A 24246-nucleotide genomic window follows, 5' to 3' on the forward strand; every position below is an offset into this window, starting at 1 on the left:
ATATTAATTAAAATAATTATGTTATTGGTATTATTGAATAAAGAAATTCTTTGTCATTGTCTCTTGCAATTTGCACTGAAGAAATATTTTGTTTTACAGTTTGCTTTGCTAGATGACTAAAATATTCAAGGTTTATGTTAACAGATTTTAAAATAATAATAATAATAATAATAATAATAAATTAAGACAATAATTAAAATTTAATTTCACTGTAAAATATATGCTTTTGTCAGCTACTTATAATATTTCCTTTTGAACATTAATATCATCACGTCATATTACGGTTCGTTCAATTTATATATATATATATATATATATATATATATATATATATATACACACACAAGCAAACGCTTTATGAATAACCCGAGTGTTGCATTTTAAAACATTATTCTACACCATAAGTAGAATAATCATTGTTATTCTCCACAAGTTTAAATATTTAACTTTCTTATATAAAAATGGTCCAAGTATGCTCCATATGGACACAACCACTGGTTTTATATGGATGAGGGTGTATATATTAACATCTGAACAAGTAGCTTTAAACAAAATATCGGCTTATTACTAAGGTAATCATTATGTTGTGTTTCAATTCATTATTGTTCTTCAAATATGTTGATTGTGTTGTTTATAATGTTCAGTCATATTTTATTGATGTGAAAGTCATCTGTTAATCTGTAAGTAAATGTTTTGGAAAAGCGATGCGTGTTTTGTTTTATTTTCCTTTTTTTTAAGAAAAAGAAGAAAATTATTATTATTATTATAATTATTATTATTATTATTATAATTATTATTATTATTATTATTATTATTATTCAACCAAAAATAAACACAGATAAACAAGGTATATTGTACATGATCTTCGGAACTCCTCGGTCGATTTTACAAGTCGTCTAATCCGCCGAGGAATTCCGAATGCTTTTACCGACGTTACGAAGATAAATGACGTACCTGACTCCAAACGAAGTACATCGTCGTGACGTCATTTTATTGTCCTTCCAGTGTAATGTGTTTCAGCCGACAGGGTGGTTGCGATAAGGTAAGTTAAAATTATGTTGGTCTTTATAATTTTTAAGAGCCCATCAACACTGGATGCGATGCGTGCTTGCGTTCCGGTTTTTGCATCAGTAGCGTTCGCGGCTTGCGTTCAGAATATCTTTATCGACTGCCCATCAGCCACAACCGACTACACATAATATTAAACGTATTAAAACATAACTCATGAGTTGTATTTTAAATACATTTATAAGAATTATGCATTTCTCTGTTTTTAATAATAGGTGGACCCACTGACCCCCCCCCCCCCCCTCGTCCAAACCAGTTGCCCACGAAGGAAGGAAATGTTTTATTTAACGACGCACTCAACACATTTTATTTACGGTTATATGGCGTCGGACGTGATTGAGGACCACACACATATTTAGGGTGGAAACCCGCTGTCGCCACTTCATGGGCTACTCTTTTTCGATTAGCAGCGAGGGATCTTTTATGTGCACCATCCCACAGACAGGATAACATATACCACGGCCTTTAATATACCAGTCGTGGTGCACTGGCCGGAGCGACAAATAGCCCAATGGGCCCACCGACGGGGATCGATCCCAGACCGACCGCGCATCAAGCGAACGCTTTACCACTGGACTACGTCCCGCCCCAATTTCCCACGTCTGGTATATCAAAGGCCATTGTATGTGCTGTCCTGTCTGTGATAAAGGGGCATATAAAGATCCCTTGCTGCTGATGGAAAACGTAGCGGGTTTCCTCTTTAAAACTGCATGTCAGTGTAGTAATGTTCCAATAATCGATTATAATCGAAAATTTATCGGTTCGGCTCTTGCGATGTGATGATCGATTGTAAAAGTTCATAATCGCTTGTCGAAAAATATTAACTAATTGTACCTACAGTTTAGATCATGTAAATGTGCTTGAGTTTCAGTTTGTTTTCGTATGTACATAACAGAGAAAACCTATAATAAACGGGTATTAAAGGTACAATTAATGGAATAAAGGTTCCATCCCTGTGAACACAATAGTCGCATGGCCCTCATAATCCAAATCCTTTTAAAATTAACAATTCTAACCGATTGTGTAATCGAAAATTTATCGGTGGCAGGAGCGTGTGAGGAGGGTTTCGGAAGTCAAAAACCCTCCCTGCTCAAGCAAATGTTCATTATATTTTTGTTCAGTATATTTTCCCGGGGAGCTTGACTCGACCAAAAGCTACTCCCCCCCCCCCCCCCCCCCCCCAAACACACACTTTAAATTTCGCTAACCAGTCTAGACCCCTTCCTGCTAAAATTCCTGCACACTAGCTTGAGTGGAGTCGTTTAAAAGAAAAGAGAAGAAAATGCGCCGCATTCAGTGTTATTAACCGAGTGGTTAGACAAGACAATACTTATCAGGTGTGTGTGTGGGGGGGGGGGGGGGGGGTGTCACACACACACCAGCTCAAGCTAATTTCTCCCCCCCCCCCCATATATTTTCCGGGGAAGCATGACTGGACCCTCTAACAACTTAGTTTATCACGATCTAGATCCACTCTGCTAAACTTGCAGAACACGCACCTGGTTTTGCGAATACAGTTCCGAATTGGGGCATAAACAGACCGTTAGGAGCAGAAGTCCCCCCCCCCCCCCCAACAAAAAATTCAAAAAAAAATCAGAGCAGTCGAGACTATCGCATTGAAATCCTTTTTACCGCACTCAGCCTTGTTCAGCATTGTGTATTATCGCAATCGCCACCTTTTATATTTGCAATGCCTGTTGCCCCATATCACGACTCATAGTGGTTAGTGCCCCCCCCCCCCCCATCTTTCTGTTTGTCTGTTACTCTCTCTCTCTCTCTCTCTCTCTCTCTCTCTCTCTCTCTCTCTCTCTCTCTCTCTCTCTTGTGTGTGTGTGTGTGTGTGTGTGTGTTTTAAACATGTGTTTGTTTTAAACGTTAATATAATCTATTTCGGTAACGTTAATAAACATGGCATCTCATAGTCAAGTCCATCACCCTAAATCCACCACAATAATTGATTGACCAAAACTAGTGGTTAACACCTTTACGCCCCTGTTTAATCCCGCGTCTTGTTTTAAACGCAGTTGTGATTTCCTCACGATTCGAAGCCTATTTATTTAAAAACAAACTTTAACCGAAAAGAAAACAAAAACTATAATGTCGGATGTGATTTAAGTCTTTGTAAATCTGGCCTTTTATTTCGGTTGTTTTGAAGGTTTCGCGCATGTCCTTTGGATCTATGCAAAGTCATACAAGACGGCTCAACAATTATTATTCAAGGTGGGTATAACTGAACTGAATTCAATTTTTATATATACTGAACTCCATTGCAAACGCCATACCCAGTTTTCAGTTATTATTACTTCAAAACACACACTAACGCTAACTCTTGTATATAATTCAGGAGCCCATTTCACAAAACACCGTGGGCCGAACTTACGAAGCCTGCATTAGACTTACACGCGTGTAACTACATATACTATACTTAAAGGGACAGACCCTAGTTTCAACCCGTGAAAATTAACACTAAGTTTAGTTAATCTACAAACCTGTAACACATTTGGATACAGTTACAATTCAGTGAAATACGAGTCGTTGACTTTGAAATGGTGAAATACCCTCTAAAAATAGATTAAAATGTGACTCCATAACTGTTACTTCTCAGACGCTCGTTTTAAAAATATGACAAATGCATTTTGTGATAATAAAAATACACGGATGACCAAAAACACTTCGAATGTACGGAAATTGATAATCTAAACCGTAAAGTATTATTTCAGTTATCAAAAACGGTTATAATAGTCAAAAATATGCCTTAGTGTTTAAAAACTAGGGTATGTTCCTTTAAACACCCGCGTTTAAGAAAAACAGGCTTCGTAAAGTTGGCCCCGTAATTTTTTTCTACTACTAGCAGTTATACCGGTTGTACGTTTACACGTGTTTGACATCTATTTTATGCACAAAATTACACCATTAAGGCCAAAAGAAAATGAAATATGTGTTCTTCTAACTGTATTTATTGTACTATAATTGTAATAAGAATTGTGGTTTTGTCGTACATTTACGTTTACGTATAAAACTTGGCTTACGATGTTTTGTGAAATTGGGCCCTGGAGTTATGTGTTGCCTACTAGAATATATTCAGTTATACACACATTATTAAAAAATTTAATGTATAATTTTTTGTATTTTTTTTTTTGTATCCTTTTTACAACTGAAATGGTGTGTTTTCAAAGGAGTTCAGTATCAACGCCACCGAAATGCATTATATTAGTGTTAGCACGCATCCACCCCGTTATGATGATTGTACAAATAATACAGCCCTAGATCCGCGCCCGTAATAACAAACTGAGAGTTCTGCTAAAGCAATACATGTCCTCTGTTGGGCGTCACAAAGTTCAAGGGCAATAACTCTGTCAAACATGAATAAATTACATTTTAACAGTGTTATGTTTCTTGAATAAAATTCACATGAAGGTCAAACTTGATCTAGCCAACAGTCCTGGGGCCCGTTCCACGAAGCGATCTTAGCCCTAGAATTACCTTAAGCGCATAGCTAACCTATGCACTTAAGTTGATGTTAGGGCTAAGATTGCTTCGTGGAACGGGGCCCTGGACCGGATAGCTGAGATGTTTCAGAGGCGGATATGGGGGGGGGGGGGGGGGGGTGTCTAATTTTTGCGATAGTTCTAATTTTATTATATATATATACTACTCAAAAGAATTTAAGGGTCAGACGATATTTTCGACATTATTTTCTGAATGTCAATTATATTAGCTAGACCATAATGTCACGCATGGTATTGTTCCATTTTGACGAAAGTGGGTCTCAGCAACCCATAAATGAATTAAAATCCACTGTCATTGACACTGTCGACTAGTTCTAATGGCGAAAACATGCTTACATTTGCACGTAAATTATGGCGAAAGCGAAAGGTCTGCTAAGTGCCCATAACTTGCTTTTTCACAAAGCGCTTCATTTGCACGCTTTGCATGTGTATTCCATGTTCCCAATGCTGAATTTCCGTATAATTGGAGCTTGCGTTCGTGTACGGTGCACACTCCAAATTCGACAATGGTACGACATCAACTGACTATCGAAGATCGAGGAAGGGCTATTGCTTGGCTTCAGGATGGCAATACGCAAAGAAATGTTGCTCTGAGACTTGGTGTCAGTCAGAGTGTCGTTGGCCGACTGTGGCAACGGTACCAAGCAACGAATTCTGTTCGAAATCGTCCACGTTCGGGAAAACCCCGAAGCACTACAAATAGAGAGGACCGCTACATCACCAATATGACTCTACGTCAACGCACAACCACTGCACGCCGATTACGTGACAATCTGCGGACTGCGACTGGAACTCGAGTGTCTGATCAAACCATACGCAATCGTCTGAGAGCCAATAATCTACGCTGCCGTCGCCAGGCTGTTCGACCACCACTCCTACCACGTCACAGAACGGCCAGACGTCACTGGCGCACACTTCATCTGCGGTGGCAACGTGTTCAGTGGGGTCGAGTGATGTTCCCTGATGAGTCCAGGTTTAGTCTCCAGTTCAACGACGGTCGGGTTGGTGTCTACAGACGTCCTGGGGAGTGCTTCGCTGACGTTAACGTTAGACAACGTCACCGGTTCGGTGGTGGCAGCGTCTTGGTGTGGGGCGGCATCTCTATCCACCACAGGACACCCCTCTATGTGGTGGATGGCAATCTGATGGAATCCGCTATCTGAATGAGATTATCCGGCCGTTGGTTCTCCCAGGCCTTCAGCAGATTGGCGGCGGGGCAGTTCTGCAGGATGACAATGCCAGACCCCACCGCGCCAGGGTGGTAACGGACTTTCTCAGACAACAAGGTATCGCCAGGATGGATTGGCCAGCATATTCGCCTGACTTGGCCCCAATAGAGCACGCCTGGGACGAATTAGGCAGGAGAGTTCGGGATAACCATGCCCCTCCGGCCAACCTTCATGATCTGGGTCAACTTCTTATGGCAGAGTGGCAGGCCATTCCCCAAGAGTTCTTCAGACGTCTGATCAACAGCATGAGGCAACGATGTGTCGAGTGTATTCGCGCCAGGGGTGGATTCACACACTATTAAACGAATGTTCTAATGTGTAAAATCCATGTTTGACAACCTTCAACTTTGACAGCATGTCATGTGACTTTCTTGTATACAGTGACGTTTATTTGTGGGTTTTTGTAAATATGGAACAATAAATTAAATTTTTAGTTTAGTTTACATCATCAATCTAATACACTCTGAAACGTATTTGGTTATACATTTTTGACCCTTAAATTCTTTTGAGTAGTATATATATTAATTTTCATTTGTTTACGCTCCCCCTCCAAACCTCCCCCAAAGTTCCCTTGGCATTCCGCCTCATATTATTGCCCCCTCCCCCCCCCCCAATGTATTTTCTGGATCCCCCACTGTGTGTGCCCATGACAACGTACTTGAACCGTAATTGGATAATTGGATCGCGCGAGCCATCGCAACTCTCCCGCTGAAGTGCAAGGGTTGTCATGTAAGGTTAGAGACCATATAATTATGGTAATATGGTGAGATAATCTGTGTCCACACTTACACAAGTTAAACTGGTGTAACTGTACTGGTTTAGCTCAAACATTTTGTTGGAAATGACGAGCGTTCACACACGTAATAGCTATACCGGAATAAGGCGGAAATGTAGTTATCCGAACTTGCGCAAGACATCAAAACAACAATGGACTACATATCTGTTAGGCCGTTCGTAGCGCATGTACTGCTTATTTTGACTGTGACGTAACTTTCACCTTAGCCTTCTACTATAGTTCAATTAAAACGGTTTGCGTTCACACATGCATTTAAACTTTTTAAAGTTATACCAGTTTAACTAAATCGCATACTGAAGTGTTTTAGCTAAACTGGGCTGTGTCCAATCAGACCGAGCAGATAAACGTCCGCCAGACTGTCAATCTAATTAAAATTAGCTCCACTATTACATGTGGATCTAACACCAGCCAGTTGGAGCTCATGTCCACCAATCAAAACCTTACTTGCAGAATCCTGCCAGTGATTTAAAACTAACAACACTGCGTAGTCCCCAATGTCCAGGTAACATTTCGTCTGTAAATAATAATTTAAATATTGACCAATCAGACTTCGCCTTTTATAACGTTATTTGGGAGCATACAAATTCTAAAAATATCGGGCGAGTCTATTTTAGTGGCCGCAGTACAGCGAACCATACCAATACGTACAGGGTGGGTTATCAGTCTTCAATTTTACATTAAAAATTATTTATTTATTTATAAAAAAACCCCAACTAAATCAGTCATCAGTTTTACATTACAAATTATTTATTTTATAAAATAAAACATGTTTTAAGGCATTCGTAATTCACACGAAACATGTCGTATACCCTCAGGATAATTCGGAATGTTTTTAAATTATTTTTAAATCACTGGCAGGATTCTGCAAGTAAGGTTTTGATTGGTGGACATGAGCTCCAACTGGCTGGTGTTAGATCCACATGTAATAGTGGAGCTAATTTTAATTAGATTGCCAGACTGGTTTATGCGCTTCACTGTAAACAAAATGACAATGTCAGGAACCAATCAAATAGTTCGCAGGGCAGGTTTAGCTATACCGGTATAGTGAAAAGACCGCGTTAACACATTCATTTTAAACTGGTTTAGTTTTACCAGTTTAGCTACACCAAATACCGAAGTGTTTTAGCTACACCGGTTTACCTAAACCGGTATGGTGAAAAGATCGCGTTAACACAAACATTTTAAACTGGTTTAGCCAGCGTAGTGAAACCAATGCGGAGTGCGGCGTCTTATATGCACCAAACGTAATTGGATTAGCTGTTCTAAATGCTTAAAGGGACATTTCTAAGTTTGCTGCAATTTTAAAGATGTTATCGACTAGAAGAGATTTTTTAACGACTGTAATTATATATCAAATATATTTTTCTGCACAAAATATTAGTGACTGTATATTAAACATGTTTCTGAATCGTTGTAATATTTGTATTAGGTTAAATTTCATTTTATTTCCTAAAATATATTTTGTTCGTACGTACGAAATTATCTGAAGACAAAATCCAGTTTGGGCTTCTTACAAATATTAAGACGACCAGAAACACATTGAATATATAGGCACTGATATTTTAAACAAGAACTTGTATTTAATATGTAAGTTTAATCGTAGAAATATTTCATTAGTCGGAAACATCTTACAATGCAGCAAACTCAGGAATGTCCCTTTAAATAATAATAATAAAAGATTCCAGGCACTGCAGCTTTAAATGTGTTTAAACTGTAAACGTGAACGCAGCAGCGACGGGCCGTCATGAAAGGTTAAACATCAAATAATCGTTACACAGGCGTCGGAATGGGGCTTGTTATTTATTAATTCGCCTTTCAGCTGAGGGGTGTGTGTGTGTGTGTTGGGGGGGGGGGGTGCATAATCATCCCAGTTAGGATACGTCAAGTAGCGACACAGGCCTCCCTCACCCCCACCCACATACACACACGCACGCGCGCTTCCGACGCCTGTGAGATAGTGAGATAGCGTTGTTTCGTAAAGTTAGAGGTATAACAATGACAGTATGGCGAGATACAGTACCAAAGATATATGGTCGCCATGAAAGGTTAGCAGGGGCAATTGGCAGGATCTGTTCCAGCAGAACAAAAAAAAAAGCTCTTCTAATTAAAGGAACATTCCTGAGTTTGCTGCATTGTAAGATGTTTTCGACTACTAAAATATTTCTACGATTAAACTTACATATTAAATATATTTTCCTGTTTAGAATATCATTGTCTGTATATTCAATGTGTTTCTGGTCGTCGTAATATTTGCAAGAAGCCCAAACTGGATTTTGTCTTCAAATAATTTGGTACGTACGAATTTTTAATTTTTTTTAGGAAATAAAATGAAATTTAAGCTGGTACAAATATTAGATCGATCAGAAACACGTTTAATATACAGCCACTAATATTATATGCAGATAAATATATTTGATATGTAATTACAATCGTTAAAAAGTCTCTGTTAATCGATAACATCTTAAAAATTGCAGCAAACTCAGGAATGTCCCTTTAAACAAGTCACAATTTTGTATTGTGCGGGGCAGTGGGGTGCAGCTGATCCTACCCAACTCTAGGTATGGATCTGTGAACAGTGGCGGATCCAGAAAATACATTGGGGGGGGGGGGAGTGACGTGAGGTAGAATGTCAAGGGAACTTTAGGGGAGTTTTGGAGGGGGATCGTAAAAAAGAAAGAAAAGTAATATATAATAAAATTACAACTATCGCCCATGCCCCCCCCCCCCCCCCCCCGATCCGCCTCTGGTGAATAGAAAAGGTATTATTTTATATCTGTTGTCAACATCTTCACAAATAAATGTTCTAGCAATTAAACGTTTGCCTATTCAAAAGGCTACACAAGGTTATGATATTTTGTGCCACCTTTGTTTTAATTCTAGTCCAAAACTGGCCGTAATAGACTAACATTTACACTAGACATCTAGAATACTACATGAGTGGCCTTTAAAAAACACTTATCTTACGAATTGTTTCAAAATGTATCTAACGAACAAAATCGAGTTGACGAGTTGTAAAGTAAATGATATCTAACGGGCATGAATATATAGCATTCTAATTCTTTCTTATTCTAAAAAAGAAAGAAAAAGGCTTAAAACAAATTTAAACTGGAACGTAGTTACGGCGCTTGCGCTTGCAGTTAACGTATATGCGTCACAGGGAAATCAGGTCCTGGATAACTTATGTGTCAAAATGCATTAAGTTTCGATCGTGCTTAATTGATTGGTTAGTATGGCTGTGGCGACCGGGTCATCACCGTGGAACAACCAATCATAAGTCTTAAAAGTAATCTCCAACGTATGATGGAGAGGATGATCTCTCACACGGGTGTGTAAGAAATTGATCCATTACGGCCAGTTTTGAAGGAATGTTATTCATGTTCTGGGTTCTCTTTTAGAAAGCGATTTTAGCGCTATGATCACATTAAGTGCATAACAAGACTACCTTATGCACTTACGGTGATCTTAGCGCTAAGATCGCTTCGTTAAACGGGGTCCACGAAGCAATCTTAGCACTAAGATGACCACAAGTGCATGACTACCTAATGCACTTAAGGTGATCTTAGCGCTAAGATCACTTTGTAAAACGGGGTCCACGAAGCAGTCTTAGCACTAAGATCACCCTAAGTGCGTGCATAACTACCTAATGTACTTAAGGTGATCTTAACGCTAAAATCGATTTGTGGCCATGAACAATAATGTACATCTATTTTATATATATTTTATTGTTGTGCTGTTATAACCTTCTTCATAAATCAGACTCAATGTTGTTTTCCATTTCTGCTTTCTTTCAGAATACATGAAGGATACCATTCCAACGAAAGACTTGTTTTATCACCCTGACAATGACGTATCCAAGATCAGGGCGCGAACTTGAAGACACGTTTGTTCAGTTGTTTGGTCAGCCAAACGAACAAGACCCAAGAGGATGCGAAAAAGAAAATAATTATGCAATAAGTCCGTTAAATTATATCCAGAAAGAAGATAATTATGCAACAAGTCCGCAAAATTATTGCCAAAGAGAAAATTCAGTTACGAATCGGCCAGATTCTCCTTCATTTTCAGTCAATTTAGATTCTTCCACACCAGAGCTGTGCCCCCAGCAGCAAATATGGGAACCCAGTTGCGTACTCGTTCAAACGAGCGTTCCGGGAGATCTTTTCGGCAGTCGCTTTCCCACACACGTCGCTTATCCCAGTATAAAGAACATTGCTAATCTAGTGAATGCGTGTGCTACAACGCCGCGTGAAGATTCTGCGATGTTCGGCTCCTATAATCTTGATTCACCGACACCTCCCCCAGAAGATCCGGGGACCAGACCCATTGCTGATCTAATATCGCCAAGTAGCAGGATGGGCATGCAACAGGCGTTTAGAAGAAACCTTGATTACTTTGCCGATCACGAAAAATCAGTTTCCAGAGGCAGTTCACGTGATACACAAGGCGACAACAGAAGTATATGTCATAGAAACAAGTCCAGTTCACATTCTGATTTAACTGATCACAGAGTCAGGTCCACTTCATGTGATGTTTTAACAGATTGTAAAAACCAGTCCAGCTCAGGAGAAGTTACTGATTATATAGACAAATTCAGTTCACGTGGAGTTGTAACTGATTATAGAAACACGCCCAGTTCAAGTGGAGTTGTAACTGAGTCTAGAAACACGTCCAGTCCACGTGGAGTTGTAACTGATTATAGAAACAAGCTCAGTCCACATGGAGTTGTAACTGAGTCTAGAAACACGCCCAGTCCACGTGAAGTTGTAACTGATTATAGAAACAAGCTCAGTCCACATGGAGTTGTAACTGAGTCTAGAAACAAGCTCAGTCCACATGGAGTTGTAACTGAGTCTAGAAACACGCCCAGTTCAAGTGGAGTTGTAGCTGATTATAGAAACACGCCCAGCTCAAATGGAGTTGTAACTAATTATAGAAACACGCCCAGTTCAAGTGGAGTTGTAACTGATTTTAGAAACACGTCCACTTTAGGTGGAGGTGTCACTGGTTATAGAAACAAGCTCAGTCCATGTGGAGTTGTAACTGATTATAGAAACACGCCCAGTTCAAGTGGAGTTGTAACTGATTATAGAAACACGCCCAGTTCAGGTGGAGTTGTAACTGATTATAGAAACACGCCCAGTTCAAGTGGAGTTGTAACTGATTATAGAAACATGTCCAGTTCAGGTGGAGTTGTAACTGATTATAAAGAAAGGCCAGTCTTGCGCGATGCACCTGATTATAGAAATACACCCAAATCAGGTGTTGTAATGGATCACAGAACCAAGTCCAGCCCATGTCATACTTTAACTGGTTGTAGAAAAAAATCTGCATCGCGTTCTGTTGGAACCAAGTGTAGAAACTCATCCATCTCAAGCGATGTAACTGAAAATACAAAGATGTCTACTTCACGTGATGTTGTCTCAGATTACAGAAATAAATGTAGTGCAGGTGATATTGTAACTGATCATAGAAACAAGTCCACTTCTAGTGATGTAACTGATTTTACAAATGCGCCAAGTTCACGTGGTGATGTTTCTGATTATAGAAACAAGTTCAGTTCAGGTGTTATTGTAACTGATGACAGAAACAAGTCCACTTCTAGTGATGTAACTGATTTTACAAATGCGCCAAGTTCACGCGGTGATGTTTCTGATTATAGAAACAAGTTCAGTTCAGGTGTTATTGTAACTGATCACAGAAACATGTCCACTTCACATGGTACAACTCGTCATAGATCAATATTCGGTTTACACGATGTAACTGATCATAGAAATAAGTCTACTTCACTTGATACAACTGATTGTAAAAACGTGTCCAGTTTACATGTTGTAATTGATCACAGAAAAAGGTCCACTTCACGTGATACAACTGATTGCAGATACATGTCCTGTCCACGTAATTTCACTGATTATAAAAAAAAAATCAATTCATATGATACATCTGTTTTCAAAGACATGTTGTCTGCTTCACACAATTTAACTGACCACAGAAGCAATTTCAGTTCAGGTGATGTGGTGACTGATCACAGCAACAAGTCCCCTTCCAGTTATACATCTGGTTGTAAAGACTACGTCGTGTCTGCTTCACGTCATTTTACTGATCATAGAAACAACTTCAATTCAGGTTATGTTGTAACTGATCATAAAAACAAGTCTACGTCGCATGATACAACTGATTGTAGAAATGTGTCTGGTTCGCGGAATGTAACTGATTATAGAAACAAATCCAGCCTGTGTGATGGTCTAAGTGGTTATGAAAAACAGTTCATATCAAGTGATGTTGTAACTGATTGCACATACCACGTGTCCAGTTTGGGTGATGCAACTGATTACAGAAACAAGTCCATATCCAGCAGTAACTTCAGTGAAAGAACTTTTGATGAAGAAATATTTTCAGATCTCAAATCTCCGAACAGATATGTGGAATGTCAAAGCATGTTCACCTCAAGTGATGTTGCAACTGATGGTAGATACAAATCCAGCTCAGGTGATGTAACTGATCGTAGAAGCAAGTCCATATCCAGCAATAATTTCAGTGAAAGAACGTTTGATGAAGAAACATATTTAAACCTTAAATCTCCTAACACATACTTGGACATTTGGGAAGGAAATTTGTTGCCTCTTAACACAAGTATTAATGCTAGTGAATATGACACGCCAACACAGGGAAGTAATAATGGGGGTACATTTTCTGAATGCAAAAAGATATTGTCTGACAAAACCGCTGACACCAATTTCACTGATTGCGAGACGCCATTGTTTAATAGCAGCAGCACAGAGACATTCATTGATTGTGCAACGTCATTCACTAATATCAACGCTGGTGGCAACGTCAGTGTTTGTAGAACCCCATCAAACAATAGTGATTTTATCGATTGTGAAACATCGGCATCTTGGTCCAACAATGTTCGTAAGTCCACTGCTCGTAGAACACCATCGTGCACTAGCACCGCTGGGGAACATTTCAGTGATGCTACATTTGTTGCCTGTAGAACTCCTTCATTTAACAGTCAAGTTGGGGAGAACTTCACAGACTGTGACACGTGGTCGTCATCGAGTGACACAAATGAAAGTATTGTTACATGCAAATTGTTGCAGTCACCGGGAGCAGTCAAAGCTGGTAACGGTTATAACATTTATAGAACGACTTCCTGTACTAACAACCTGGATGAAAGCTTCATCGATTGTGAATGCTTTTCACCTTTGGACAGCACTGTTGATGATTTTACTGTGAGTAGTCGATCACCTAGCAATAATGGAGATGACATTAGTGCTGACAGTAGAGTACACAGAAACACTGATAATAATGATATTGATTGCAACAGAACACCCACAAACATTGGTGATAACTTTATTACAGCTTTCTGTATTACACCTAGCAACACTGGTGATGAGTTCACTGTTTATGACGTAACAGCTGGCAACACTGGTGATGAGTTCACTGTTCATGACGTAACACCTAGCAACACTGATGGTGATTTGTCTATTCAAAGCATAACGCCCAGCAAAATTGGTGATACCTTTTCTGTTCATAGCATAACACCTAATAATTCTGGTGATGGATTTACAGGTCGTAGAAGAAAACCCAGCAACTCTGCTGGTAACTTCACACCACATAGTTACGACAATGATGATGTTTTTGGTAGCATAATGTCATCTTTGGATAGCAGTTATGGCAATGCTGGTATTTCTCCTGAAACCTTTGTATTCAGCTGTACAGAAAGTGTTTTGTCTTGTAACCTGTCACCATATGGCAGCGTGGATGTTGATCAGGCAAAGTCTCCAGTCACTAAAGAAAACAGCAATGTGTTCAAGCCTACTGTCCCAGTATCACCAGCATATGACTCTGGTCAAGTAAATGGTTTTGTAATGCCAATGTCTGATTGTTTTGAGAAGGATACCAGAGATGAAGGAGACGAAGGAGTTAAAGCAGCTGGAAGTAACAACAAGACTAGTGATAAAGCCATTGAATGTAAATCATTGCTACCAAGTCACCAGATCACAAACGTTAATATAGATGATATAACAGATGATACGACCAAGGACACATGTCTATTCACTGTCTCAACATCAAGTCCTGCTGGTTTAAGTGCTGTGACCTTGGCACACATGGCTGGTGATGTCAAAGATGTGGAATGTGAGTCACCAAAGTCAGTAAAAGTACAGAGGTCAGATACAAATGTCTTAGTCACTGCACAACATATACCAGATAAAACTATTTTAGTAACTGCACAAGATATGCCAGATAAAACTGTTTTAGTACCTGCACAAGATATGCCAGATAAAACAGAGTTCGACAACATACAAGATACATCAGATACAACTGTGTTAGTCACTGCACTAGATATATCAGATGCACCTATAGTGGTCACTGCACAAGATATATCAGATGAAACTGTGTTAGTTGATGAAAAAGACATATCAGATGAAACTGTGTTAGTCAATGCAGAAGAAATATCAGATGAAACTGTGTCATCCACTGCACAAGATACACAAGATAAAACTATGTTGATCAATGCACAGGATATACCAGATACAACTGTGTCAGTCAATGCTCAAAACATACCAGAATCCTCAGCACATGGACAATCAAAGAGAGATACAGAAGATGCATGTGAAACATCTGCAGACAGGCGACTGCCGCAGTCATCACACGATTCCACAGCTTGTGCTCACGTAGCAGCATGTAATATGGATAATATGTCACTGGAGATATGTTCGGCTGGAGACGACTATCCCAATCCAGAATATACAACAGTTTTGGAATCGCTGTGTAGTAGTAGTAGTAGTATTACCACGAAGGACCCTATTCAAGCTGTGTCAGCCAGTGATGTGTCTGATATTGTAATGCAAAAAGAAAGTAACATTTCGAATGACAATAGGCCAGTTCCCGATATGCAGAATCAAGCCACCAAATTGGTCAGCCTTGATTACGGAAGCGCACATTCCTTGATGCACAATGAACAGAAGGAAACACCAAGTGTGGAGATGTCAGCATCAGAAGAATTAACCAGCCCAAATACTTCTGATACATCAAAGTGTGATTTAGGAGATTTCACAGGAGGTGATGTTACATTGATAAAAGAACTTACTATAAATGATTCACTTGTTGATGGTTCACAGAGCAAACAAGATGAACTATCGAACCAAATAGTTCAACAAAACGAATGTGGGGATGGTGACCAAACAGTGCTTGGTTATAAACATGAAGATACGGGTGCTGATTCATGCCCTGGTGTTGATGAAAACCCTCTTTGTTTGATACAAAAGATAAATAAAAGCAATGCTGGTGGTAAACAAGATGCCTTAGAGTTCATAACATCACCTGGAAAAGACTCTTCTCCCAAATGCCAGTTGGAACATGTAGGAAATAAGAATTCATTAACAGATATAGGATCACCCAAAACGTCAAGAAACCAGCTGGTACTGAACCGTTCATCCACAAGGATGCATTCTCCAAGAATGTCCAGGACCCGGCTACTAAATAGGAATTCATCAGCTTGGATCTACTCGCCCAAGATATCCAGGACCCAGCTAGCAAAGAAAAATTCATCAACTGGGTTATGCTCTCCCAAACTGTCCAGGACCCGGCTCCTGAATAGAAATTCATCAGCTGGAATAAACTCTCCAAGAATGTCCAGAACCCAGCTAACAAATACAAATTCATCAGCTGGCACACGCTCTCCCAAGATCTTAAGAATCAATTTAGGAAATAAGAATTCATCATCTGGGCTCTGCTCTTCTAGGATGTCTAGAACCCAGCTTTCTCCCAAAATGTGTAGAAGACGAGTAGGAAATAGAAACGCAAATGGCATAACATTTGGTGTCATGCCAGCAGAGTACAGCACCTCATCACTTGATCCTACTGACAGTGCACACTCTTCGTTTTTGTCCTGTGCATCGTTTCACACATTTAGCAACCCATTACCAGAATGTAATAGCTTCACGGAAATGCCACTGTGCAGTGAACTAGGACCAAAGATTACAAACATCAATACGAAATCAGACTCTGTAAGAATTGCTATTCCCAATACATCAATGGTGCTTGATATTAAAGTACAAAAAAGTGATTCAGTTTCAATGGGGTCCGGATGTTGTAGTCGCAGTGCCTCAAAGGTAATAATCGAGGTTTTTGGAGCTAACATGACTGTCGGTAAAAGCAGAAGTAGAAATGAAATAATTTGTTCACCTTGCCCAGTGGATGATGGGGTCGTGGATCAGGTTCTTGTTGAGTGTATTTCAAATGCTGTAGACATCTGTTCAGCCAGAAAGGACAGAGCATGTCAAGCTAATTGGATAACACCTGAAACGGTCAGCAACATAGTTTGTGATGACTTAAACAATGTCGTCCAGTCGTGGGTAGTCACAACAAGTGATGGAAACCAATTTCAAACTGATACCATAGAAATCAGTCCTGGACCCTCAGCCGTGATCTGCATGGACACTGCCCAGCCAAGTGAGTTCACGCTACAGAGTGGACAAGAGATGTATAGATCATCTGTGGAAAGCAACCAGCTACAGTTTGGTGGTCTGAAAAACAAAGGGTGGCAGAGTGAGGAATCTGTGATTGTTGAGCAACCAAAGGGACCCGGCTTATCTCGATATACTTACAAAAGTGTGGAGGAAAGGTCTCAAGATTCAAGCTGTGGGTCAAGGTCACCGAAACCAGGTTGCTTCAGGATATGTTTCAAAAAGCGCGCAAAGTCGCCAGGTAGACAAGAGCTCGTTCTACAGACTGTGTCACGGGGATCACAGAAAAGTGAATATGAGTACCAGTGGACAGCCATGGACGATAACCAGGATGAATGTGGAACATTGAGATCCCCCAATGATTCTGTTCACGAAAGAAGAAGTTTATTCTCAAGGTCGAGTAGTGGTAAGTCTCCAGAGTGTGTGGAATCCGTGACGAAAGTTCGTGAAATAAGCGTGCATTCGTCATCACCTGGAAGTCGTTGCAGATCACCTCACCGCACTGAGTCAGTAACTAAAATTCATGAAGTGTCTGTTCATTCATCACCAAGATGCAGCAGAAAATGCTCACCGAGTGTTGAGTCTATCACGAAGGTCAGTGTGCATTCATCGCCTGGAGTTAGCAAAAGGTCCTCTTCTAGAAGTGTAAGCATATCCCCTCAACGGGTTGAGTCAGTCACAAAGATTAAGGAAGTCACTGTTGTTTCGTCGCCTCGAAGTAGTAGAAGATCCTCACTTGAAGGTAGTAGAAAATGCTCACCTAGAATTAGTAGAAGATGTTCACCTGAAGTTAGTAGAAGATCCCAGTCGGTCACAGAAATTAATGAAGTGTGTGTGCACGAATCATCACCTAAATCTATTATCAATAATGACACATGCACAAAGGTTTACATCGCGAGGGAGTGTTCAGAATCATCTGAAGACTACTGTGATGATGAAGATGACTCCTTCGGCAATGCTCGTGGAGTACTTATACATTCGAAATCACCTGGCTTTGGATGTCCAGAAGAATGTGAATCTTATACAAAGATCACTAAAATAAATGTATGTTCAACCGACAGCTCATTGTCCCTTGACGAATGTGATTCTCTGACAAACGTTCACTCAATAAGAGTTCATTCTCGAAGTCCTAGAAATAGATGTCGAGATGAGGGTGAGAATGTTAGACAACTCTTTCGTCAGATGTCTGCAGTGAACTTAAAAGATGTTGAGGATGATATATTGGACATGCCGTGTCCTAGGCGTAGAGCAAAAAGTACCTCTTCTGTGAGGAGAAGTATCAACAAATTCTTCTCCCACACATCCACCATCTCACTATGCGAATACAGAAGCGTGGAAGAAGAAATATATCCAAAAGAAGTACTAAAAAAACTAAAACACCTGGAGTATGCGATATATATGATTCGCGTGCCTGTACAACCAACAGTGAAAATTTACAAAGCTCATATGCTCAGCGATTCATTTTGTGACAAAGCGGAAAGAGGTTCCATCAGGTTTAGATCATCTTCAACAACGCAGTGCTCAGAATTGAATACTTCATTCGATACAAACACTCAGGTTTTTTCACAAGGCAGTGATCATGGAAAGAATGTAACAGTCAGTAAGACACACATACTGCATACTATTGAATCAAGAATTAAAGGCACTGTATCTCACCTGGAGTCTTTTGTCAACGAAAATGTGCACCCAATCATCGCACATTCCTTGAATGCTGCTATCTTAGATATAAGACGACAAATAAATGCATTGCCAGACAACGTCTGCTGCCGTGTCCAAGCCATATGCGCCCCAATTGCCTGTCAAAGTGTGTGTCGTAGTGTTTGTGGACAGCCTGTCAGCGAAACTGTGTGCCAAACTGTGTGTCAGCCAGTTGTATGCCAAACTGTGTGTCCGCCAGTTGTATGCCAAACTGTGTGTCCGCCAGCTCTGAGTCACAGTGTTGATAGGGTAACGAAAACCAAATTCATTGACGATGGGAAAGCTTCAATGTATCAGCGGATTTCTAGAAATACAGACGTCTGTAAACCCTCATCTTCGGCTGGTTCCACGATAATTATTCCCCAGCACACTTCAATATCAAATCCAAACACTTCAACAGTAATCATTCCCCAGCGTACCTCAGGGTCCCATACACGACAGGTTCACATTGAAGTTGCTGGTGCACCATGCCGTTCGAGGTGGAAACAGTGTAATAGCCTCTCACAGACAGCAGGTTGTGTAGCTAAATGGGCTATAGAATCGTCCCAAAAGGAACTGCACTTCATACTGGAGAGAGAACAAGGGGACTCTGGTTTACAGGATATTACAGTAATAACGAAAGAGAGGCTTGCAAACGAAGTCGTCCTATCTGGAAGCATGGAAGATCAGTCCAAGAGTCTGTGCGGGGATGCATACAGACAACGTTGTGAGGGCGAAAGGCAATGTGCAGGAGAAACGCATGAAACAGAAGCACAAAAACTTACATCTCTATTCCTGGATGCAGTGGTTTGCGAAATTAAAGCGAGGCTTGACCAAAAGGAATGTAACTCTGCTATGAACAAAGGAAGCAGCATGGACAGTGTTATTGCTGCACATGCTATTTGGTTGGTCGAGGAGGTAATGGACAAAGTAGTGTGCGATGTGCAGAACCAGTTAATCACCTCACAGCAAGATCCACGGACACCTCGTTGTTTGGTCGATGTTTTTGGCTGTTTGTTTGGTATTGAAGTCATCGATACCCTTAAAGAAGCAGTGTATAATGCTATGTACGAAACTGAGCTTGACAATCCTAATAGCTGTCACAATGTACGGTGGCCAGGGGATTCAAGATCGAACACCTCCTGTAAAGTAATTTATGGACCCGATGGTTCACCACACTCCATTCGCAGATCCGTCAATGATTTTACTATTTCCATAACGAAAGGTTTAAGTGAAGAAGCTAGGAGAGCAGAAGAACTGCGGAGAGCAGAAGATGCGAGAAGACTTGAAGAGGCTCTACTAGCTGAAGAACTTAGAAGAGCCGAGGATGATAGACGAGCAGAAGAATTTGCCTTGCAGACGGCAAGGCTCGAAGAACTGGAGAGGCAAGCAGCTGAAGACATGGAAAGGGCAAAGCTTACAGCTCTTGAAAAAGAGAGGCTTGGTGTACTTAACGCAGAGGAAAGGTCAAGGTTTGAAGATGCTGAACGGGCAAGGCTTGAAGCTCTTGACAGATCCAAACGTGATGCGATTGATAGGGCGCGGCTCGAGAAAGAGCTTGCAAGGTTAAAAGCTCAGTTAGAAGACGATAAGGATGAGCTGTTGAAACAACGTTTTTCGAAAGAAGAAAAGTTCATGAGGAAAACGTTAGCTCATACAAAAACAGGTGATTCAGAGGCAGAGAGAATATTTGAGAAACATTTGAACATGGCATTAAGTCGTCAAGCATCTATGGTAGCGAAGAAGGCTTTGGTTTCTGCTTTGTTGGTGGCAAATCTAGAGAAGAAAATACATTATGGTCTTTTGGTACTTAACATTGAATATGCACTGAATGTGAAGATGACGTCTAAAAAACTAGACTCAAAGAAGATGTCCAAAGACACCAAAAAGTTGATCAAAGACTTTGTGCATGATAAGGATGACAATGAGGTCCGACTGCTTAGTGTAAAAGGACAAAGGATCAGGGGATATGACGTGAAGCTTAATCTGGAAAACCGAGATTTAAGTGTATACTCGCGTCCGTCCCAAGGCTCCATTCCATCTTACGTCAGCTCCGATATACGCATGAGTAAAAAATGAGTACATTAACGACTCAGAAGGATAGTAGTTACCTCCTTAGTGAAAAAGATAACTGGCATTTTCCTTTTAAATAGGATAGTGGTTATCTCCCTTACAATACTTACACTATATTGAACCGTGTTTGAAGAGACACTTATATGACAGTCACTTGTACTTAGAGTATGATTCTCAAATAAGCTGGCACTGTGCTAATGTTTTGGGTTCTTTTCTTTATTATATACAGTCGAACCTGTCCATAACGAACATTATAGTTCCTGAGTACAATAAATAAGCTGTTATTTGCTCTTTATTGTACAGTGATATATGGTATAAGATACGTTATGATACATCTGTTCATAGAGGGTAGATGGTATTCTGTTTCCCCAAAATAAGTCGATTATGATATCTTTCATATATTGCAAAGTGTACTTGGTTTAAAGAAAATCATGTGAACAAGCACCTGTTTAAAGGACAGTTCAGTCTAAACGTAGGATAAATGAGTTAGCTAATGATTCGTTATCACTATAACAATAGTCGAACGTAGTATTCGACACACCTGTGTTTAAAAATATAAAAGGCATGTAGAAACCAGGGTGGGTAAAAACCGGGGTGGGGTGGGGTGTGAGTGGTGGAGCAAGACCACAATCTACATTGGAGGTCCATAATTTTCTTTTTGTCTTCTTATACACATATAGTAGAAATAAACTATTTCTCCAAATGCTAGAAAACCACATTTTAGTCGGGGAGAGGGTAGTTGACAAAACGGGGGCATACCTAATCATATATATATATATATATATATATATATATATATATATATATATATATATATATATATATGGTTTGTCCAGCTAAACTGACATGGTAATTATAAACTAAAAGGGAATTTTATGAAGAATTTTGGAAATAACCGCTAGGAATAAAATGCAATGTCGTGACCATTATGACAGATGTTTTTACAATCGTGGTAGTGCTACAGACTCTCTTCATAGCCTATAACAACAGCCACGTGTGCAGGAATTTTATCAGGGCCGAGTAATGCTCCTCCAGAAAATAATATGTTAAGAAGAAATAAAATTTGCATGAACAGTGAGAGGTTTCGACCCCCGAAATCCTCCCCCTAAAACACGCCTGACTAATGGGTGGGGAAAATAAGGAATCGTGGGTCTGGGTGTGGGGAGATGAGTCACTAAAAGAAAATATTCTCATTGAAATATTCTGTAATGTATTCATTTAGTGCAATTTTGTTCATTTGTTATTCAACGATGTGGTGGGGAATTTCCGCCCCGAAATTTGTTTAGTTTAAAACGTTCTGTTTGGCTGGATATCATCATAGATTACTGTGTCCCTGTTTTAAAATTTAATTTTATTCATTTATTTTTTATTAAAAACCCCAATTTACCTGAAAATAAGTTTTCATTTAAAAATGAAAATACAATATAGAAATATCTTTACAAATTGTTCATTAAAAAGTGCAAGTACATTGGCCCTTATAGTGTTTACATTATAACCCAGTGTTTTCAAAATATGTTACCCATTGTTCGTTCCATCCAGTGCACTATGACTGGTATATCAACCGTGGCGTGTGCTATCTGTGGGATGGTGCATATAAAAGGTCCTTTGCAACTAATGGAAAAATGTATATTGAGTTCCCCCTCTAAGACAAAATGTGAACATTGCTAAATGTTTGACACCCAATAGCCGATGATTAATACATCAAGGTATTCTAGTAGTGTCGTTAAACAAAACTCCCCACCTATTTGAAGATATTTGTTATTTGTATTAACAAATAACAATGGTGCATATGGTATGCGTTAAGTTAGCAAAATGAGTAGGTGCTGACATTGTTATTATTTCGTGTGTTTTTCTGTTATTTTAATGTGTTTTATTGTTGTGTTTGGGTCATTTTAATAAGTGTTGTTATTACTCATTTTGGAATGCGTGTTATTGTATTTAGGTCATTCCAATGCGTGTTATTGAATTTAGGTCATTCCAATGCGTGTTATTGAATTTAGGTCATTCCAATGCGTGTTATTGAATTTAGGTCATTCCAATGCGTGTTATTGTATTTAGGTCATTTTAAGACATACGTTATGATACGTGTTAGTCGTTTATGTAATATGAAATGTATGTTATTGTCTGTATGTCTTTTTATTATGTATTTGTCGTTTGTATGTGTGTACTGTTGCATCTTTTTTAACATAAAGAAAATAGTTATGTTCTAGTTGTATAAAGACTTGGTGAAATAAAATATATGTATGACTAATGATAAAGTTGATTTTTATGTCATATATTATTTCTAGTTACAGTAATTAGTCAGTGATGTATACATAGCCATAATAGCCATAACGCTAATTAAATTTTGCGGCGTGTGTGTGTGAGAGAGAGAGAGAGAGAGAGAGAGAGAGAGAGAGAGAGAGAGAGAGAGAGAGAGAGAGAGAGAGAGAGAGGAGTGGGAGAGAGGGTGGGGGGGGGAGAGAGGGGGGTGGGGGAGTGGGACAGAGAGAGAGGTGATGGCAGCGGGGGTTAGCGTTCAGAATATTTATGGTAATAGTAGTAAGTGTTGAGACAAAAACAATGATGTGACACATTGTCATTAAATGTTTATGCGCGGATAGAGACTGCCCCAGATACGAGTCATATCATGTGTTGTATATATTTTTATTACCCCAGCTGTCACTCATAACAGGGAAAATATTTTCCATATTTTCTCAGTGAGAAATATTCTGCATTGGTCTAACGAACAATACTATTGGACAATTTGACGCTTACAAACCCATAACCTTGTCGGTACTAAATATGACGTCATCACGATTTGACAAACACACAAAATGACGTCATGTAGGTTAAAGAGTTTGCGTTTACGGCTGTCTGTTTTTGGTGTTAAATTTATAACAAAATGTCATTTTAATGCAATTCATTATAGATTTTGTAGCAGAATAAAGAGAACTTTGTTTTTGAAAATTATCTATGAAAGTGATTAAATTACAAAGCTATAGTAATTCTCAGAACAGTGCGTAAAGTGGTTTACATCGTTTCTATACAGGTTGGCCTTCGTGCATGTGCTAAAGCTCGTGACAACTGAACATTATTTCACTCGGGACATAAATTTGATAATAACTGGTAACTCGTTTATTATCCTCGATATACAATTATTATATATCTATACGACAACACTAGGTGTGACTCCTTCAGTCGAGTGGTACTAATTAAACACCCAGGGCTGGGCTTCTAGACTCTTTTTTTTTAATGTATATATAAAATCCACCAGCCATGGGATCAGTGATTTTGAATACGTATTTACTAGCCACGATTAAAAATTCACTAGCCCTACTTTACTTTAAGTTAATACAATTTTACTAATAGTAATAATGTCGCCTAAAGAGGGAAAAGGAGCTTAAAAACACTAAGGATGGGGGATGGGGGTGGGGACAGGATATCCA

At 39.5% G+C, this 24246-nt stretch overlaps 1 protein-coding gene across 1 annotated transcript; it reads left to right on the top strand.

Moving 5' to 3' along the window:
- The first annotated feature begins 988 nt into the window (after nucleotides 1-988).
- On the top strand, nucleotides 989-23069 carry LOC121370522. The gene is made up of 3 exons (XM_041495809.1): nucleotides 989-1042; nucleotides 3224-3288; nucleotides 10394-23069. Exon 3 carries the CDS (start codon nucleotides 10445-10447, stop codon nucleotides 20822-20824), a length of 10380 nt encoding a protein of 3459 aa, XP_041351743.1. The 5' UTR covers nucleotides 989-1042; nucleotides 3224-3288; nucleotides 10394-10444; the 3' UTR covers nucleotides 20825-23069.
- The last annotated feature ends 1177 nt before the right edge of the window (nucleotides 23070-24246 follow it).

The sequence above is a fragment of the Gigantopelta aegis genome, chromosome 1 (genome assembly GCF_016097555.1).
Source record: "Gigantopelta aegis isolate Gae_Host chromosome 1, Gae_host_genome, whole genome shotgun sequence".
Lineage (NCBI taxonomy): Eukaryota > Metazoa > Mollusca > Gastropoda > Neomphalida > Peltospiridae > Gigantopelta > Gigantopelta aegis.

What these genes read in the sequence shown, in the direction of transcription:
- LOC121370522 (XM_041495809.1), top strand. Translation starts at nt 10,445, where the DNA reads ATGACGTATCCAAGATCAGGGCGCGAACTTGAAGACACGTTTGTTCAG.